This window comes from Oncorhynchus tshawytscha, linkage group LG09 (genome assembly GCF_018296145.1).
Source record: "Oncorhynchus tshawytscha isolate Ot180627B linkage group LG09, Otsh_v2.0, whole genome shotgun sequence".
Classification (NCBI taxonomy): Eukaryota; Metazoa; Chordata; class Actinopteri; order Salmoniformes; family Salmonidae; genus Oncorhynchus; species Oncorhynchus tshawytscha.
Window position 1 is genome coordinate 26,865,639 of NC_056437.1, and position 19,945 is coordinate 26,885,583.

At 42.8% G+C, this 19,945-nt stretch overlaps 1 protein-coding gene across 1 annotated transcript in view; it reads left to right on the top strand.

The window, feature by feature from the left end:
* LOC112257667 (ephrin-B1) overlaps nucleotides 1-19,945 on the top strand; it is a 75,678-nt gene that overhangs the window by 38,343 nt on the left and 17,390 nt on the right. Inside the window, exon 3 of the mRNA XM_024431423.2 lies at nucleotides 18,116-18,208. Within this exon, the coding sequence (XP_024287191.1) occupies nucleotides 18,116-18,208 (93 nt within the window). The remainder of the gene's footprint in view (nucleotides 1-18,115; nucleotides 18,209-19,945) is intronic.

Consider the following 19,945-nt stretch of genomic DNA (forward strand, 5'->3'; position numbering starts at 1 on the left):
CTGCATTTTCTTTCACCGGAAAATTGTGAGATATCTTAGGGGTTACATTTAGACTGTATCAAGGGCATATAAAGCTGTTTTATGGGCCCAAGTAGTTCTTAAGACGTTAGGGAAAAAAAGTACCTTGAAGAGTTTCCCTATTGAGGTCAGATCTTTGTTTCCTTTGACTCAAAACAGCTGACCATGAAAACTCCTCAGACAGAACAGATTCATCATACACTATATTCAATTGGTATGCCAAAACGTCTCAATCTAACTCTGGGATAACGATTTTTCTATTAGGTATCACTCTGCTGATAAGATTAAACTTCCTTGGCACTTTTATATAAATGTCTCAAGGCAATGTGACCCAGCTGCTCCAGCTCTGTGTGCATTTTAACTCTGTCGCTCAGAATAACTGTTGCTCTATGACATACTTGTTATTGCTCTGTGGCAGAGGAGCCCTAATGCTTCATCACATTTTTTTATACTCCACTGTAAACATCATTAGACCAGAGATAATGCCTCTAATTTGCTTCAGTGTTGGGTGGGGGGAGAGGAATGCAACACACGGAGGAGGCTAGCATAAACTTTTTATCTCACTCTCACCTCAGAATCAAAAGATATGCTCTTTGGTATAGTTCCCTCACACTGTGTACACGGACATGGAGAGGATTATCTTTGTTGACTGTATGCACACTGGTATAGCTTTCTCATATGCCGTGCGTTGGGAGTCAGTTCTTGCACTGGCTGCACCACATAGTTCATCCCCACAGTAAACATACGACATGATCCGTATGGGCCTGTGGTGGTGGTCCTACCCCCCCCACCCCCTCCCTGTGGTGGTGGGTCTTTCCCTGTGTGCCCCTGTGCAGAGGGTCAGCGAGTCTCAGCAGGAGGGGTGTCAGTGATAACCCACTGATGTCAACTCCAGCCTGACCACCATTTGGCAGCAGGGCCAGTCGGCCAGACCACAGGGCTGCAGTAGAAAGAAACAGACATACTGAAGTGATTATACTCCCAGTTAGAAAAAAAACAATCCCCCAAACAAAAATCCATTTTAGCATGGAGTTCGTCCATGCTAATCATCTCATGCTCTTTTCAAAAGACAACACATCCCCCTACTTTGAACAATGTGTATGTCTATGGAGGTTTTTTGTTGGGAGAACCTATTTTCTAATCTGCACACTGATTGATTCCCTGTTACCCGCCACGGCTGAAGTTGACACATTGTGACAGCTGCCACTCCAGTTTCGGTGGGGGATTGGAGGCCCATGAGTGGGTTTGAGAAAGAGAGACCGAGATGTGCGTGATGTTGTTTGTGTGAGTGTGTGTGGGGAAGTGCACATATAGTACGTGAGTCTGCATGCGTACGTGTGTGCATATTTAATTGTGTGTGTAAGTGGGAGAGTGTGTGTGTGTACTGGGTGGGATGGTGGGCTGTTGGCAGGACATGGCCATAATCTACTAAATGTCTCTGGAAACTGAGCTGATTGGCACCACAGCCTGAATTTCCATCCAGTGCATTGTAGGGGCAGAAGAGGACATGTGTGCAAGAAAAGCTGAGTAGGGAGATGTTACAAGATAATAAAAACAAGACCTTATGCACTATAGTACACTTACAAGAGAGGTATTGTGAAAGAAATGCTTGAAGCTCCTCAGAAAACCACAGATTTGAACAATTACATAAATATAATGAGTACAATTTCAAGCAAACAAACCATTTGAATGATTTTCAACATTAAAATGTGACTAGTTATCCCCATTATGTCTCCCGAGTAATTTGATATGGCCCCTGCTGTTCCAGAAAAACACAACAAAGCCTTCCGAGGCAGCGTCTTTCTGGATCTGTTACTTCCATGGCTCTCACATCATGTGTAGTGCATTTGCTTCTCCCATAATCTGCCTCTTCTCGATTCAGTTCGTAAAGCTCTGTGTCTGTAGAATTCACAGTAGCTTTGAAGATCTTCAATCCTGGGCCCGATTACAATTAAACTCTTTCATCATGTTCCGCTAGCATCCTCTCTCGCTGACATAACTTCTCTAAAATGTTACACTCACTGGGAACCTTGATTATAGTACTCGCAACATTAGAATGCGTTACACACAAAAAATCTGTCTATCAAGAAAAAGATGACAGAAATGAGCTATTCAAGCAGAACATCACCAATGCTTAGTCATTGGTTCAACTACTCTCTTGTTAATTTTGACTCCGTGGCTTGCTGCTTGGTGAACTGGTTTCTATCACAAGGCCATGTTACTTGTGTATCCAGTTAACTGGTCTCTGTTACTGGTCCAGCTCGCTAACTGAGCTTGACTCAAAAGCCTTCCTCTAGGAATTTAAATCAATGTGAAACACAAACATAGCAAAACAGCTGCTCAGGCATTACTCCAATTTTATGACAGACTGCACCGATCATATATTCCCCATGTTGCCTCGTATCTATTGTCCTGATTCCTCTTGGTCTTCCATTCCTGGCGTAAACCCTCTCTGGAGGTGTCCTTCATAGCAGTTTAGTCAGGAAGCAGCCAGAGAGCTGCACGAGCCTTGTCACTGAGGTAGAGGGAATCACAGTGTAATTGGGCCAGATATAGCACCGTTTCCCCCCTGAGCACTGTGGATGCAGGAGGGGAAGGGGGAGATTTGTCATGGAGGCTCCCTCCGACAGCTGACTCTAATCTTCAGCCCAGCCCCAGGAATGATGTCATCTGCTGCGCTCCATCTTACCTCTGACACACCATGACATCTCCACTGTCTACCAGTCTAAGACCTTAAAGTGACAGTCTCTCATCGCACACGGGCCAAGATGCAACGAGAGATACACAACTGGGCCAATATTCTTCATATGTATGCAGTGCGGGCTGTAGGCCATGGGAGAATATGCATGTCTCCTTGCGAAACTTGGGAGTTAATTGTCATGTCTTATACAGTGTAATTACTGTCATTTGGCATCAAATGAAATTGGCTTTCCCTTGACTTTTGAAAGGCGTAAATGTGAGAAAAAAGAAAAAAAAGGGTCTGGTATTGTCTAAGAGAGAAGATAATGTGAAAAGCATGATCCTGGAAACATTAATGTCATGCTCTCTAGAGAAGTATTAAAAAGCTGGAAAAGACTGAAAAATGAAGAACAGGAAATTTACATTTGAAAGGTTCTCTTTTTATCACTAGTTCAACTGGTCCCTGGATACTCCTAATGTTTTTTAAAAAATCAGGAATAGATCCAAATGTAGGCGTAATGAAAAATGTAAGGCCTAAGTGTATTGTGTTGCACATGTCACAACAATGGTGCTGGAGTGTAGGACTTTTGCTCAGGGTTTAATTATCTAGGGCCTGGTTTATTCTAAAAGAGCCTCTGATTATTTATTGATAGTTATCGCAGGCCTAGACTGCACCTTGAGGGTGAGATCAGAGCCCTTCCGAAACTGACTGGGATGCATAAGGAAGTTGAATAGCCGGTCACTTTGGAATAAAGAACAGATGATTCTGATTTTGAGGACATAACCCTGGCTTTGATCTACCGCTATGCAGCCACAGCTTTTGGAGCTGGCCCGAGCCAACATTTTTCATATGCCACAGATGAAGAATGAGAATTACCGGGTTCATTTTCTTTTACAGTGGCTGCCATGTGAGAGGGGTCAAGTTTCCCTGAGGTGGAACCAAGGGGCTTTCCATAGTGGTCGCTGTTATAGTGTTGAGAACATCCTATTCAGATGTTTATTCAAATGATGTGAGGTGGTAACTAAACTCCTAAATCTCTGTGTGACCCACAGTGTCAAAAGCTTGAGTTATATCAGACAGAAGCAGTGTGCAGTGAATAACCTTTTTTTAAACTGGAAATAGAAATCAGTCATAGAGTTGTCAGTCATATCAAATGTAAAGGAGTCAGTTGTCCCATAAAATAGTGTGATCCTGTGTGTTAAATAGCAACGTATATCTACCAGATCTGCATTTTTTGGTTCATCCACTTCCCTGTTCTTGACTTGTTTACTCTCTTGATGTGAATGTAATGGGCGTTTTGGTTAGAAGACGCATATTTATCATTCGCTCTCCAGACAACACATTTGATCGCAGGCTTTGGAGCTCCAACAAAGCATGTGCTTTTGATTTTTTATCTAATTGCAAACATAGGCACTGTCTAGATCATAAGCCAAGCTTTCCTTTTGTTTCCAGAAGCCTCTGCTTTCGTGGTATACATCCAATCTTAGATCATTTAAAAAACGTTTTTTTTTTTTTATGAACTGACCTCATTGAAAGCTTGAATTTCTTAAAAGGGGCCCAATCAGCAAACTACTTTTGACATTACTAGTCTGTAGAGCAGTTCTGTTTTAGAAATACTTTTACCCTCTTCTCTCCTTTCACTTGTGTAGGGGTGAAGATGAGAATGAACTAGCGTTGTTTAGCTTTTTATGAGATTCCCGTGTGGAGCTGTGGAGATGATTAAAGTTGACCTTTGCTTCTTCAGAGAGTAGCTGTTTTTTCAGTTATTGGTCACTCTGCTTCTTCAAAACACTGAACCATCTGCGCCTCCACATGGATCAGATCCTCTACCTGTTGCCATAGCGATGTCCCTAAGGTAGTCACCTTGGCCTTTGGGGGCCAAAGAGTGAGGCATGATGGGACGTAGTGATGATGCGTGTTATGTAGGGTAATGAGTGCGCCCCCTGCTCCCTGTGCATACACAGCTGAAACTAAGGCTAATTTAACACCAATTCCTGCTTTTAGGGAGCTGAGGAGAGAGGGTATTAAGTCAATGTTCTTTCAGAAAGCTCACCATGTAAGATCAAGCTTGCAGTGTTCCAACAAACTGGCCAAAAATCCTGGATATATTTTTTAAAACATTTAAATAAAATTGCTAGGAGAAGCCTTAGAACACGCACCGCGATTATAAATGGTAGGCTACAGTTCACTATTTTGGAACAATGTAATTTTGAATAATAGTCCATTACGATCTGAAATTTGAAAATGACTGCAGTAGTTGTGTTCACTTATATATCATTAAGATAAATGAGAGCAATCATAATCAGAGAAAAGTGTTGCTGCTAATGGGATTTCTAGCTGGATGTGAAATTCCTCTTTTTAAACCATCCATCTCAGTCCTGGGTAAAGGATCGGTTGTTGTGGAAAGTATTTCATGTGTTAGGGTTTCACAAGTCACTGTTGACTTTAACCATCAATCGATGAAATCAGAAGGGCACTATGAAAAGGTCAGTGCTGGTGCTGTCAGATCCATCATAGACAGGGCTGCACATTGGGGCGTGCCTAGTTTTCTTCAATCTACTGTCATTTGTCTTTGGTTATGAGCAACAATAGAGTGTGGAAGCAAAACATCCTCCTAACTAGCCTTTCTCCCAGTCTTTGATGTCTCAGCAAACTCTCTATTGATGCTCTAAAACAAATAGATGTGCTAACATGGATATTGCTAGTCGCTCTCAATTTGAAAATGTCTAACACCTCTCCACAGGTCCTTACAAATATTAATGTTGTCTTCCTTTCTCATTACATCTGAGATAAAACTGTAAGCAAACACTCAGTGGGCATTCCACCTTTCATTCTATGAATCTACTTCTCAGAGTTGTTTAGAAAACAGTTTTACTGAAATATTTTTTTTTAAACGACATGGTGCTAAGAACCATGATTTGTTTTGTATATCATTGATATGAGTAAAATGTCTTAAGTTGAAGTTTCTGTTGACGTTATCATAATATACTGGAGTTCGTCTTGGAACAGTAATTCGAAGTGTTTGATATCCCTGTAGAGTAGATGATAGTGTGTCCTTGGAGAAGATATTTGAGATATGTTTACTCAGACCTCAGAGTCACTCAGACAAGAATAACTATGAGATAATTGTGAAAATATGCTTCATCATGAATTTCCTTGTGTGTTCTGTGTGCTGGAAAACCAGCCATGTCAGGTTTCCTGGCTTCTCAGGCTGTATGATAGGGAGTGGCTTGTATACCACCCACACAGTTAGACAATCAATATTAAGTGGTACTTCTGTGTCCAGAGACCTGGTACAGGCTGCTGTGGGAATACACGTTGAGCTGCTTTTACAGTGTCTCGTGTGGTAAGTACTTTGTCCTTCAAAAGACCATTTGTTTTATTAGAAATAGAAAACATCAAGAAAAGTAGAGAAGCCCAGTGAGAGAAACAAAACATATCTATCACGCCCACCCAACAAGCACAACCAAGTACATATACACACCACCAAACTATGTAATATGTCCTGAGTTCTACCCCATGTATTCCTTATACCAGTTTGGGAGCAGCTCCATCTTGTCCAGTGTATAAGGGTCTGATAAGGTTTGTCCCACTGCTATCTCATTGCACCATTTGCACTGATCCATAAATGCTCCTGACATCTATTGGATTGTAAGGGGGCTGTTTAGTCCCAGGGCTGTCAATCCTGTACAGAATGGATGGTGCGACTTTACAGGGAGCAAGTTAAGATGCCATTTTTCTCATTTAAACATCCATCACTTTAGCATAAATAAAAGAGTGAGGACACAAATGTTTGAAGAACCCATATATCGGTGGATAGCAGTGTGTTTTGGGGGGGTTTTACTCTACTTGTGGCGACCAGAATTTTTATTTTTATTTAACCGTTATTTAACTCACACGGATATCCCTGAAATCCTCACAAGGATAGTAAAAACAAGGAAAGTTCGGACAAGTGGGGACATTTTGCATGTCCCCACAAGGAAAAAGGCTATTTTAGGGTTAGGGGTTAGATTTAGGGCTGGGGTTAGAATTAGGGTTAGGTTTGGGGCTAGGGTTTAGGTTAGGGTTAGGGGTTATGGAAAATAGGATTTTTAATGGGATTCAATCGTTTGGTCTCCATAAGGATAGTAATACAAATGTGTTTGTGAGTGTGTGTGTGATTAAATATTGTAGGTGTTCTAGCCTGTGGTAGTCCCAAGGGTTGGCCCGGGAATCAAACTCACAACCCTGGCGTTACAAGCGCAGTGCTCTAGCAATGCTCTATCAAATTAGCTACAAAGTCCCACAGTACACTAAATATCACATCTGCGCATTGGAGAGGGAGTGAATAGACGCTAAAGCACTTCAGTTCCAGTGTTAGAATGCTGGCAGGCTTCTCTCTACTGGAAGAAAAGCGATATGTGAGGCTACACCATTCAAGTAATATGCAATTTCCATCCCTACATTGCGCCAAGATTTCTGTAGGAAAAGAAAAGAAAGAAAGATCTAACTTTGTCCCTAGAGAAGTCAAAGGTTCTTGTGTATACCTAAATTCTGCCTACTTAAAGAAAATCTTTTGTTTAATTTTTCATTTGAGGGATTTCATCTTGTTTGGAAGTATGCAGCATGAAGGAAAATATGTGCACAGAAAATAATAGGTTAAATAAATATGTTGCCATTACGTTCTACTTTTCACGCCACGATTTCTGTTTTAATTACATCTGAAACTGTTTTGATCCCATTCTATTTGATCCCACTCTACGTGAATCAGTTTGGACAAGAATGAAAAATGACATCCCCTCTCAACCATTGTAAACCTTGTAAAATCCCTATTTTAGTATGACCTTGAGAATAAAGGATCTTTGAAAGCTGTATTCAGCAGTATCAAATTTTAGTTTTCAGTAGTTTTCAAATGAATCCCTTCTGGTGTCTCTTGAAGGCTTGTATATTATCTCTGTAGTTTCCTTTGAGCGAAATCAAATAATCACAGCTTGCAGGAAGAGCCTTCGAGGCATCGTCTCCTCTGTCACTCTGCAGCACCCAAGTTTGGGTTTCAGTGAACAGTGGTAGAGAGTTACCCAGAACAAGTCTTTTGGGGTCTCTCCAACTCACTATTTCTGTGAAAAACGCTGCCTCACCAATGGTAAACAATTACAGTGCCTGTGCATCATCTTTAAACATGGGTTACAGCTTTGATCTGTGCTCTGTGTGTAATTACAGCTATGCCCGTTAAACTGGGGATTTGGGCAAAACTAGTCATTCCCTGGTCCCTGTCAAGCTCAGACAACCAACCCAATACATAAATGAAGTCACATGGAACCGAAGTGAATGTTGACTTTTCAATTTACACTTGACTGCTGTCAAAATGAAAAAAAGACACATCTGAGGGCTTTTCATTATTGCTACCTTGCTGGAGTGTTTATAGCCATACAGAACCTTGTTGTGGAAATATTGAGCACATGTCTCTCCCGGATGTGCTTGAAAGACAACACTCATAACCCACAATTAAATGTCTGTTCAAACACTGGCACCCTCTCAGGCGCCCTCTATACACCTACAGCCATCTTAGCAGCCATGGGGACCCTCACAGATCCTGCTGACAGGTTCAGCGGGAGAAATAAAAAAATGTGTCTCTCCCTTAATTTCTTTCAAAGCCCTGCTTTGGTTCTGATGTCTAGTAGTGAGCCTGTGGTCGCATTCTGATGTGAGGCAGGGAGACGGTGGCAGCGGCGGAGCTGATCTCCCCCTCCCCCTTCCTGGTCTGGGACTCCCAGCTCCCATGGTGCAGCTGGCACCCGGGATTTAAAGGTCGTCCTTAATATCATTGGCGGAGCTGAGTGTGCTGTAATCTCACAACAGCGCTGAAATCTCCCCTCCAGACCCTCAGCTTAATTTGGCAGCAGGCTGGTCAACTGTGCCTGATCTGATGGGACAGCCTTAGGCCTTAGCCACTCTCCATTGAAGCCCTAAAATAACTGCTTCCAGTCCTAACCCAAATCTTTAGCATCTTAATATCTTACTGACCGTAAACACGGCCAAAACCAAGCTTCTCCCTAAAGATAGAGTGAGTCCAAAATGTTCTCAACATTTCACAAGCATATAATTATAATTATAATCTGCATAACATACCAGTTTCTTACTTTTCCAGATTTTCATATGTTTTTCTATATGTACAGAGTAGCTAGCTGTGTTTCCAATGTTTCCAGTGTCCCCTGTGTGTCTGTATGATGTGGGTCAGAGTAGCCGTGTCCTTGTCTCAGAATGCTGAATCCCACTCCAGTTTCTGTCAGGGTGGCTGCCTGGCGTAGTCCTTGGAACACAGATGTCAGTGCTCATCTGGGAGTTGAGTTTACAACGACCCATTCTATCCCCTAAGCCTATCACCTATCTGCTTGCTTTGTTTTCTCTGTGCCTTTCCTGGCCGTTTGTCCCAAAGTTTTAAAGCGGTGGGTCAGTGAAGGTCCTGTCACCACTGGAACAGATTAACTGTGTTTCTGTCAGATGGGGCAGAGCTCAAACATCTCAGATGGTGTTTGGGGCAAAGATGCCACTAGTAGTTACAGTAAGCTACAGGAAATAATACAGAAGCTGTGGCCTAAACATTATTGGCATGTGGTCCTGTATACAGGAGAGTTCTGTAATACCCCTAAATTAATATGTAATAAAACATTGTTTATTGAGAAATGTTTGACATTTTTGCAAATGTTTTATAATCACAGTACATATGGACCTTGTATGCCACATGTTGATTCATGCATGCATGAATACATGTTCTTGCTCAGTGAACACTTGTACAGGACCTTGTACATGTGCCTTTCTACGCATTATAGAAGCATGCTACAGAGCACATTGAGAATTCAAAATGGATTGCATGATTTTTTGTTTTTGGAGGGTGTCTTTGTTATTTGATCTATGTACACACAGAAGATCCATTTTTGGATGTATCGTGTTTGCTTCTAAAGATTACGTGCATTGGTGTACATGTGGTGATGTGGTATTGGCTGCACTCAGAGGAACATCCATACAAACTGAAATGACAGTTAAGCTTGGAGATATCTCCGTATGTTGTTTGTTGGCTAAATGAGGATAAACCACAGAGAATGTCAACCCTATAACAAACTGTCTTGCTTCATAACCTCACCCACAGTCTTACAATGAGTACACAAGTCTCCCTTCAGATTGGCTTACGTTTAAACAAGCAGCACAGTATCCGTGCTGTTGCAGTTGCCTACAAGTACTCTATGATAGCCTGCTAGATGATGCATGCTTGTCTGGGACTTTTTGTCCTCGGAGCGAAGACAGAAACCATAATTCAAGAGGAAACATGTTGGAGTTAATTAGAGGTGCTAAAGGTAAAAAACTAGAACGGCACACCATTTATTTTACAGTCATGACAGAAGCCTACCTCGGAGCAACACACTAAAGCATATAGCGCATATTCTTGGCAAATTAATTATGTGCTAATGCCAGTTGCTTTCCTCCCCCAGTGGTAAGGAGCCAAACAACCATGCTATGATTCAAACGGAAGGGTATTTTTTAAATCATTTGTGTCCTTATCTTGTGGTAGCTATACAGTAGGGAGAGTGGGGAAGAGGTCATCATTTCATTGAGTCTGTGAAGGAAGAAACCACATGGAAAAAGTGGTGAGGAAGTTGATTTCACCGAGTTGTTGGGGTAGAGGTTTCATGATGCTTCTATCTAAACCAAAGTAGATCATTTTTAGATTGTTGGGGTCTCTATAAGCTTCAATACGAGGTCCTAAACCTAGCATGAAAGTGCATCCTTGTAGCTGTTCAAAAAGATGCCTGTCACTTTTAATAGCTGGGCAACGGCACACATTTCAGCAAATAAACATCTCTTTCAAATAAACGCGGTGTCTAAATCAAATCAAATCAAATTTTATTTGTCACATACACATGGTTAGCAGATGTTAATGCGAGTGTAGCGAAATGCTTGTGCTTCTAGTTCCGACAATGCAGTAATAATCCAACAAGTAATCTAACTAACAATTCCCCCCCCAAAAAACACAAAAAAACTACTATCTTATACACAGTGTAAGGGGATAAAGAATATGTACATAAAGATATATGAATGAGTGATGGTACAGAGCGGCATAGGCAAGATACAGTAGATGGTATTGAGTGCAGTATATACATATGAGATGAGTATGTAAACAAAGTGGCATAGTTAAAGTGGCTAGTGATACATGTATTACATAAAGATGCAGTAGATGATATAGAGTACAGTATATACGTATACATATGAGATGAATAATGTAGGGTATGTAAACATTATATTAGGTAGCATTGTTTAAAGTGGCTAGTGATATATTTTACATCATTTCCCATCAATTCCCATTATTAAAGTGGCTGGAGTTGAGTCAGTGTGTTGGCAGCAGCCACTCAATGTTAGTGGTGGCTGTTTAACAGTCTGATGGCCTTGAGATAGAAGCTGTTTTTCAGTCTCTCGGTCCCAGCTTTGATGCACCTGTACTGACCTCACCTTCTGGATGAACAGGCAGTGGCTCGGGTGGTTGTTGTCCTTGATGATCTTTATGGCCTTCCTGTGACATCGGGTGGTGTAGGTGTCCTGGAGGGCAGGTAGTTTGCCCCCGGTGATGCGTTGTGCAGACCTCACTACCCTCTGGAGAGCCTTACGGTTGTGGGCGGAGCAGTTGCCGTACCAGGCGGTGATACAGCCCGACAGGATGCTTTCGATTGTGCATCTGTAGAAATTTGTAAGTGCTTTTGTTGACAAGCCGAATTTCTTCAGCCTCCTGAGGTTGAAGAGGCGCTGCTGCACCTTTTTCACGATGCTGTCTGTGTGAGTGGACCAATTCAGTTTGTCTGTGATGTGTATGCCGAGGAACTTAAAACTTACTACCCTCTCCACTACTGATCCATCGATGTGGATAAGGGGGTGTTCCCTCTGCTGTTTCCTTAAGTCCACAATCATCTCCTTAGTTTTGTTGACGTTGAGTGTGAGGTTATTTTCCTGACACCACACTCACCTCCTCCCTGTAGGCCGTCTCGTCGTTGTTGGTAATCAAGCCTACCACTGTTGTGTCGTCCGCAAACTTGATGATTGAGTTGGAGGCGTGCGTGGCCACGCAGTCGTGGGTGAACAGGGAGTACAGGAGAGGGCTCAGAACGCACCCTTGTGGGGCCCCAGTGTTGAGGATCAGCGGGGTGGAGATGTTGTTGCCTACCCTCACCACCTGGGGGCGGCCCGTCAGGAAGTCCAGTACCCAGTTGCACAGGGCGGGGTCGAGACCCAGTGTCTCGAGCTTGATGACGAGCTTGGAGGGTACTATGGTGTTGAATGCCGAGCTGTAGTCGATGAACAGCATTCTCACATAGGTATTCCTCTTGTCCAGATGGGTTAGGGCAGTGTGCAGCGTGGTTGAGATTGCATCGTCTGTGGACCTATTTGGGCGGTAAGCAAATTGGAGTGGGTCTAGGGTGTCAGGTAGGGTGGAGGTGATATGGTCCTTGACTAGTCTCTCAAAGCACTTCATGATGACGGAAGTGAGTGCTACGGGCGGTAGTCGTTTAGCTCAGTTACCTTAGCTTTCTTGGGAACAGGAACAATGGTGGCCCTCTTGAAGCATGTGGGAACAGCAGACTGGTATAGGGATTGATTGAATATGTCCGTGAACACACCGGCCAGCTGGTCTGCGCATGCTCTGAGGGCGCGGCTGGGGATGCCGTCTGGGCCTGCAGCCTTGCGAGGGTTAATACGTTTAAATGTTTTACTCACCTCGGCTGCAGTGAACGAGAGTCCGCATGTTTTCGTTGCAGGCCGTGTCAGTGGCACTGTATTGTCCTCAAAGCGGGCAAAAAAGTTATTTAGTCTGCCTGGGAGCAAGACATCCTGGTCCGTGACTGGGCTGGTTTTCTTCTTGTAGTCCGTGATTCACTGTAGACCCTGCCACATACCTCTTGCGTCTGAGCCGTTGAATTGAGATTCTACTTTGTCTCTATACTGACGCTTAGCTTGTTTGATAGCCTTGCGGAGGGAATAGCTGCACTGTTTGTATTCGGTCATGTTACCAGTCACCTTGCCCTGATTAAAAGCAGTGGTTCGCGCTTTCAGTTTCATGCGAATGCTGCCATCAATCCACGGTTTCTGGTTACGGAATGTTTTAATCGTTGCTATGGGAACGACATCTTCAACGCACGTTCTAATGAACTCGCACACCGAATCAGCGTATTCGTCAATGTTGTTATCTGACGCAATACGAAACATATCCCAGTCCACGTGATGGAAGCAGTCTTGGAGTGTGGAATCAGCTTGGTCGGACCAGCGTTGGACAGACCTCAGCGTGGGAGCTTCTTGTTTTAGTTTCTGTCTGTAGGCAGGGATCAGCAAAATGGAGTCGTGGTCAGCTTTTCCGAAAGGAGGGCGGGGCAGGGCCTTATATGCGTCGCGGAAGTTAGAGTAACAATGATCCAAGATTTTTTCAGCCCTAGTTGCGCAATCGATATGCTGATACAATTTAGGGAGTCTTGTTTTCAGATTAGCCTTGTTAAAATCCCCAGCTACAATGAATGCAGCCTCAGGATGTAGAGATTCCAGTTTGCAAAGAGTCAAATAAAGTTCGTTCAGAGCCATCGATGTGTCTGCTTGGGGGGGAATATATACGGCTCTGATTATAATCGAAGAGAATTCTCTTGGTAATCTCTAGATAATGCGGTCGACATTTGATTGTGAGGAATTCTAAATCAGGTGAACAGAAGGATTTGACTTCCTGTATATTTCTGTGTTCACACCACGTCTCGTTAGCCATAAGGCATACGCCCCCGCCCGTCTAAATTAATTGGTTACGAAGTTACTGTGAATTACCATTAATTGTTTATGAGGTTTAATGTTTTTGATTTGTTACATAAATTCAGTAATGACTCAACAAAAATTATTGCGATCATCCGTTTTTATCGCCAGTAAGAAACTGCTAGCCATTGGTTGCTAACAGCAGAGAACTGCTAGCTACAGTACCTGGCGACCACAAAAACAGTCAACAACTACAGTACACGGCCTCCCGGGTGGCGCAGTGGTTAAGGGCGCTGTACTGCAGCGCCAGCTGTGCCATCAGAGTCCCTGGGTTTGCGGCCAGGCTCTGTCGTAACCGGCCGCGACCGGGAGGTCCGTGGGGCGACACACAATTGGCCTAGCGTTGTCCGGGTTAGGGAGGGCTTGGTCGGTAGGGATGTCCTTGTCTCATCGCGCACCAGCGACTCCTGTGGCGGGCCGGGCGCAGTGCGTGCTAACCAAGGTTGCCAGGTGCACGGTGTATCCTCCGACACATTGGTGCGGCTGGCTTCTGGGTTGGATGCGCGCTGTGTTAAGAAGCAGTGCGGCTGGTTGGGTTGTGTATCGGAGGACGCATGACTTTCAACCTTCGTCTCTCCCGAGCCCGTACGGGAGTTGTAGCGATGAGACAAGATAGTAGCTACTACAACAATTGGATACCACGAAATTGGGGAGAACAAGGGGTAAAATTAAAAACAAAAACAAACAAAAAAACACACAAAAAAACAACTACAGGACAGAACCCTAGAAATTGACAGATCGCCCTTTAGTGGTGAAAGTGACAAAGGGCAAAAATGCTCAGTCAGGGGAGAGTAATATTTTTTTATTTTTTATTATTTTTTCTAAATAGAGACATACTAAGACAAAAGAGACACTGTGTAAATGATAATTCATTAGTGAAATTGATTCAACAATTAACTATGCTCATGTGATTGTGTTCATCTGCGTTCGGGAAATAAAGATAGACATGGTTTTTAAAAGGTAGTGGTAATATTTCATTCAGTACAGACATCTGATTATTTCAAGGGATACACAACATCCTGAAATATATTTGGATATTTTGGGATATATTTCCCGTGACGGAGTGATGCTGAATGTAAAAAAAATGGCTCAGTTTACCCCACCCTTTCCTAACTCATTTTTATCTTCAGCGCCATAAATTAACGAAGGGTCCCATCTCAGTCATGTAAACATACATTTATATTCTGATACCATGCAAATGCTATTTTCAGTTTCACTAACCAAAGGTTTTTCTGTCTTTTTTTGTACTCTTGCATTAGCTCACTCAATGGAATTGAACAAGCTATAATAGTAGAATTAAAATAATTCTCAGATCTGGACTATGGACTATTTGATCCACATTCTGTGCATATAAATGAACATTTGTCCTGATCATTTGAGGTAGTAAAATACCAGTAGTTTAGTAATGTTACAGATAACGGAGAAGAGGTATTTTAATAAACTTAAATCATTGATCGATTGGATAAGAAGGGATCTTTTTGTCTACAGACTGTCAGGCAAGACGTGTCCCCAGTCCCTAAACTAATCTGTTCATCTCAAGATGTCCTCAATATGTTTTTGGTAACTACAATACAGTTAGGGACAAACGACTACATTTTCCTAGTACCCCCAAAACGGACGAGTTTGAGTATTGTCCTTATTACTATTTTTTCAGACTCTGTTTCGTTGCACGAGAGCAGTTGCTGTGCTGAAGGTGAATCATAGAGAACGGTGTTGTAGCAAAAAAAAAACAGAGATATCTTACCAACATCTCAGAGCCCCATAAGTTGTGAAACGTGACCCCATAGTTCACTTGAAAACAGAAGTCAGTTTCAGCAGCTGTGGAAGAGATGGGACTGCTGATGACCACACCCTGCTTCATATCATGTGTTAAATGATGTTTTCTCAGTTCAAAAGTTGTCCTTGAACCAACTAATTGTTTCCTCATTGCAATGGTGAACAACAGTATACAGTGTTTGCAACAATAGCAGACAACTGCAATGCATGTTATATAATTCCCTTATCCTTCCTCAGTGATGCTGTGATTTCCTTTCCTAGAATCTAACAAAGTGTTCCTCTGATGGGCAGCAGAGTGGGCCATATTTGGAGGCCTTGTTGGATAGAGTTGCCTTGTCTGTCTCTCTGCCCTGCTTCTCGCGGGCACGGTGGCATGCTCACACTGTGCATGATGACTCGGTCGGAGCCTGGCACCTCTCCCAGGCCTATGCATCTTAATAGTTGTGACATCATTCAAGGCAGCAGAGCTCTCTTCCACTCACCGCCTCAACCTTCCACTAACAGAGTGTTAAGGATCCATTCTGTAAACTAAAACACAATTTGTTCTTCGGGTTAAGTGCTGTAAGCTATTGATTGCTCCTGTTTCTAACACATCCGTTCCCACTTCATGAGTGCTCTAAACCTAATAAGACCATCCCACATGTTCGATGACAGAATTCCCACTGAACTTTATTTAAAAGTTGACCTATCAAGTGAAGAGTTCTATTTGTGGAATACAGGACAACTATAGGATGTCTGAAACAGTTGGTTTCTGAGAAACATGCTGAGTCTATTTCGTGGTCAATGCAATCAGAAAAGACTAATGAATTGTCGAGGGGTTTTCTTCCCTTGCTCCATCAAACCATTCAAGGTTAGCTTGTCACTTTTATTTAAAGCCGACATTAGTTTGCTGGGGCCTCTCTCGGCTGATGGAGAGGTCTCAATTGGTAGTAGTAGTGAAAGAGAGTAACAGAAATTACCCTGCATGATAGAGCATGAAATGTGAAGGAGACAGGCAGGTAATGTAATCAGCTAAGGTCAAGGCTTGTAGATTGATAAGGCTAGGTTCCACGTTTAATCCCTGCATGGGCCAATAGTCAATGAGATTGTCTTCTCACTATACCTCTCAAGCTCCATACCTTAATGAATCAGTTTCCATTATAATGTTTCTGCCAATATATTCAGGGTCTCATTAGTACATTGGCGTCAATGTAAGCTCCTTTTAAGCTTTGCCTGTAAAACAAAATAACTCATTCTCCTTTTGTTCTATCTGGCTACGCCATAAGAATGATTTGCTAGTCCAAAATGTTTGTAATGAACCCAGTTTGGTTTGTCCTCTGTCTTCTAATTGCATCCTTGAAGAATGAAAAACTAAATGTGGGAAAGAAAGAGAGAAATCAGGTTCACAGGCCTCCCATTCTGTGTTGTTGAGCAGTTGGTGATTTGAGCCAGTGGTGTGGTGGGATACCTCTGCTGGAGCAGCGCCACATGCCCCATTCTCACCGGCCCACCGCCATTGTGACTGGGCTCCACTGAGAGGGGCTTTGATTCTCCTGGAGAGGGACCTTATTAGTCAAACACTCTCCTACATGGCAACTCATTCATGACTCTTAATGAGGGGGGAATCTGGACCAGCTAATAAGGTGGCCGTTCCTTTAGTGCCATGTGAGGGGGAGAATGGAGCAGATGGAGAAAAAAGCGGAGGTTTCTGAAGGTGAAAATACCCACGGAGCAGGTCTGAAAAGAATCAAACGGGACAGGGCGGGGCACCGGCTTTCACTGGCATGGAAACCACCCCCTTGTATCTATGGGCTGAGAGAATTATCCAGAACCCGATCCATATTCACACTCCTTGGTCTTTTCGGTCCCAACTTAGACTAGAGAGTTCCAATTGCGCCCCGTTTCTGTGACTTAAGTCCTTGGGAAGCAGAGCTGACAGGAGCAACACAGGGAGACAGAGACCCTATTGGCTTCCCCTTTCCCCTGGCCTCCTCAGCTCCCCTCAGTGGGTATTGATTTGAAGGAAAGCCCCTCCGAGATAAGGGCTGCAGGCCACTGTGCCACCCAGTCTCTAATTACAGGGCATGCCGAAAGAGAAAGCTAAGCCCCTGGCATTTGCAGCTCGCCATAATTGCTTCTGGCATAACTTGCCTTGCCAAATGTTTGGTACATTTCTTCAGCAAAAAGGAAAGAACAAAAACCTCTTTAAGCTTTGGAGAGGAGGGGTAGAGAGTCAGGGGGGGAAGGTGGGTAAAAATGTGATTACCACACGTAAAAATGTTGAACTGTGCAGTGTGTACACCTTCCTCTCTCCACATGTATGATTTCAGCAGTGTTTTGAAAGCACCACATTCCCCTGGGATCAGATTACTATCACAGCCATGTCTTAGTAAGATGAGAGCCCACTCAAGGGCTTTTCATCATCCATTTTCATCATCCATTTCCTTCCTCGTGTACAGATATACGCAGCGCACACAAGAAGAATGTATAAAGAGCCTTGTATTTATGTGGTGCTCAAACTACAACCCAAGCGGACATTACCAGTGTGCAGTTAAAAGATGAAAACCTGTTGTAAGCATCAACAGGTTTATACCTGTATCTACATTATGGGGTTAGAAAAGTGTTTTCTCAGCACAAGTTGTTAGATGATATCTTTTGAGGCATGGACAGCAACCATTGTCTAGTTTTTAGAATGATCTATTAAATAATTGTATCCATCAGTGTGCGGTGATATAGCCATATATAGAGATTTATAGAGATCTCTTCATGAATGAACAATCAATCTGTACATTAATTCTGAGTGTCTGTAATTATTATTTATGTTCCAATGCTGTTTCCTGTCTCTCATCACAGCCACTTCCAATGGGACCCTGGAGGGCCTGGAGAACAGGGAAGGAGGGGTCTGCAACACCCTCTCTATGAAGATCGTCATGAAAGTGGGCCAGGGTAAGTAAGCGTCTCTGTGGACTGGCTGGAACACCAGAAAAAGAGTAAAAGGCAGTCACAATAGAGCCAGGCAGGATATAACTATGGATGAGTGATAATGAAAGCTTTGTACGGGGAATGTCATTACGAGGAGCATTTAATTAACTATTGTTCATATAGCCAGACAACCAGACATTGTTTTTTACAGTGGGCTACTCCGCTCTGCTACTCACAGTGTGTGGAGTCGTCTAGTGACTTCATCTCTCATAAAATAAGGGCCTCAGACATCACATTTCACTCCATTCTTTACTTTTCTTTTTTGAGAAGGGAAAGATGAAAATAAAGAAAAGCTCTTGTGCAAATACAGACAGAGACACATTGAAGACTTTCTCACACATACCAAAAGAACTCACTCACACAATGAGAAAATGAAAGCTGTGGAAAATATTCAGGACATTCTCGGAGAGCATGTTACAGGCTACCTGTTGTCCTATTACTTAGACAGCCTGTCGGTCTAACATGAATGAGATTGCTTTGCCTGAAGAGTCCAGGTTTCTCACACACTGTCACTCTCTTTAACATATTTAAACCTTGTCTCTCACACAGTGTCACAAACTCAAATAAGTGTTGACATTGTTATCCAAATGAGGCAGCAGCCTCCGAGTGCTCCTTAACAGAATGTCAATGCATTGAGATAAGTGGGGCAAGAGTTCCCAGGCATTCTACATTGATGTGATGTGGGCTGTCTAATCTGCCATGGCATGCCCCCACTAGCTTTTATAAATAACACTGTGCAACATGTATACACATTTGTCTCAATACATTACCACACTGACAGTGTATTATGAGGCCAACACAAACCATTTCAGCAGAAATCAATGTGATGAAGGAATAAGACATATACCGCATGCACTATCAGCCGTGTAAAACAGATGAGACCATTGGAGAAAAAAACGGGGGTCCCCATATAGATACCATCAATCATCACGTGCACTCTCCCTCTCCTTAACCCCTCACTGGTATATTGGCCCACTCATCTGGGTTTGGCGTCAGGCTAGGAGTGTCAAGGTCGGTCTAAAACCCTGCCCTAGTCCCCGTCACATCCAAAACAAACAAACCACAAAGAGAGGGTCCGCCGATAAGACTCTGATTCTACACATATGGGCTGTTAAGGCATAGGCTGGGGATTATTTTTATAGCTGACTTGAGATAATAATTATCATCATTGGTTTGACATTCCTTTTGTCTTTCTCAAGACTTGTTTGCATAAAGCTGTGTTTAATACACGGTAACCACTATGATAGGAGCTAGGAAACAGTTAAAAGATTATATAGGCTATGTCATTAACATTGCTGTCTTGTGCAGGCTGTTACGGTTGGAATGCAACAGTTTATTTCTTTATGATTTGGAGCAATGACGTTACTGACCCTAGGTCATAGTACATTCAGCTGTGTGTTTGCTGAAGGATTGTGTCTTATTTTCAACCAGTGAGTCATAGAAACTCTATTGCCACAAATAATGTGGACACAGAGAAACAAATCACATACAATGAAGTAATGAGGAAATAGTATCGCTCCTTAGTTTTTATTACACTGACTCATCCAGGACAACTGTCACTAAAGTATGATTGTAAACAACACACAAAACAATGAACAAAACAACATATTATTAGAAGATGATATACAGCACAGTACTAATCCCTTGGTAAAAATAAAAAATAATGGTATGCATATCTTTTTCATGGAGAGAACTTTGTCT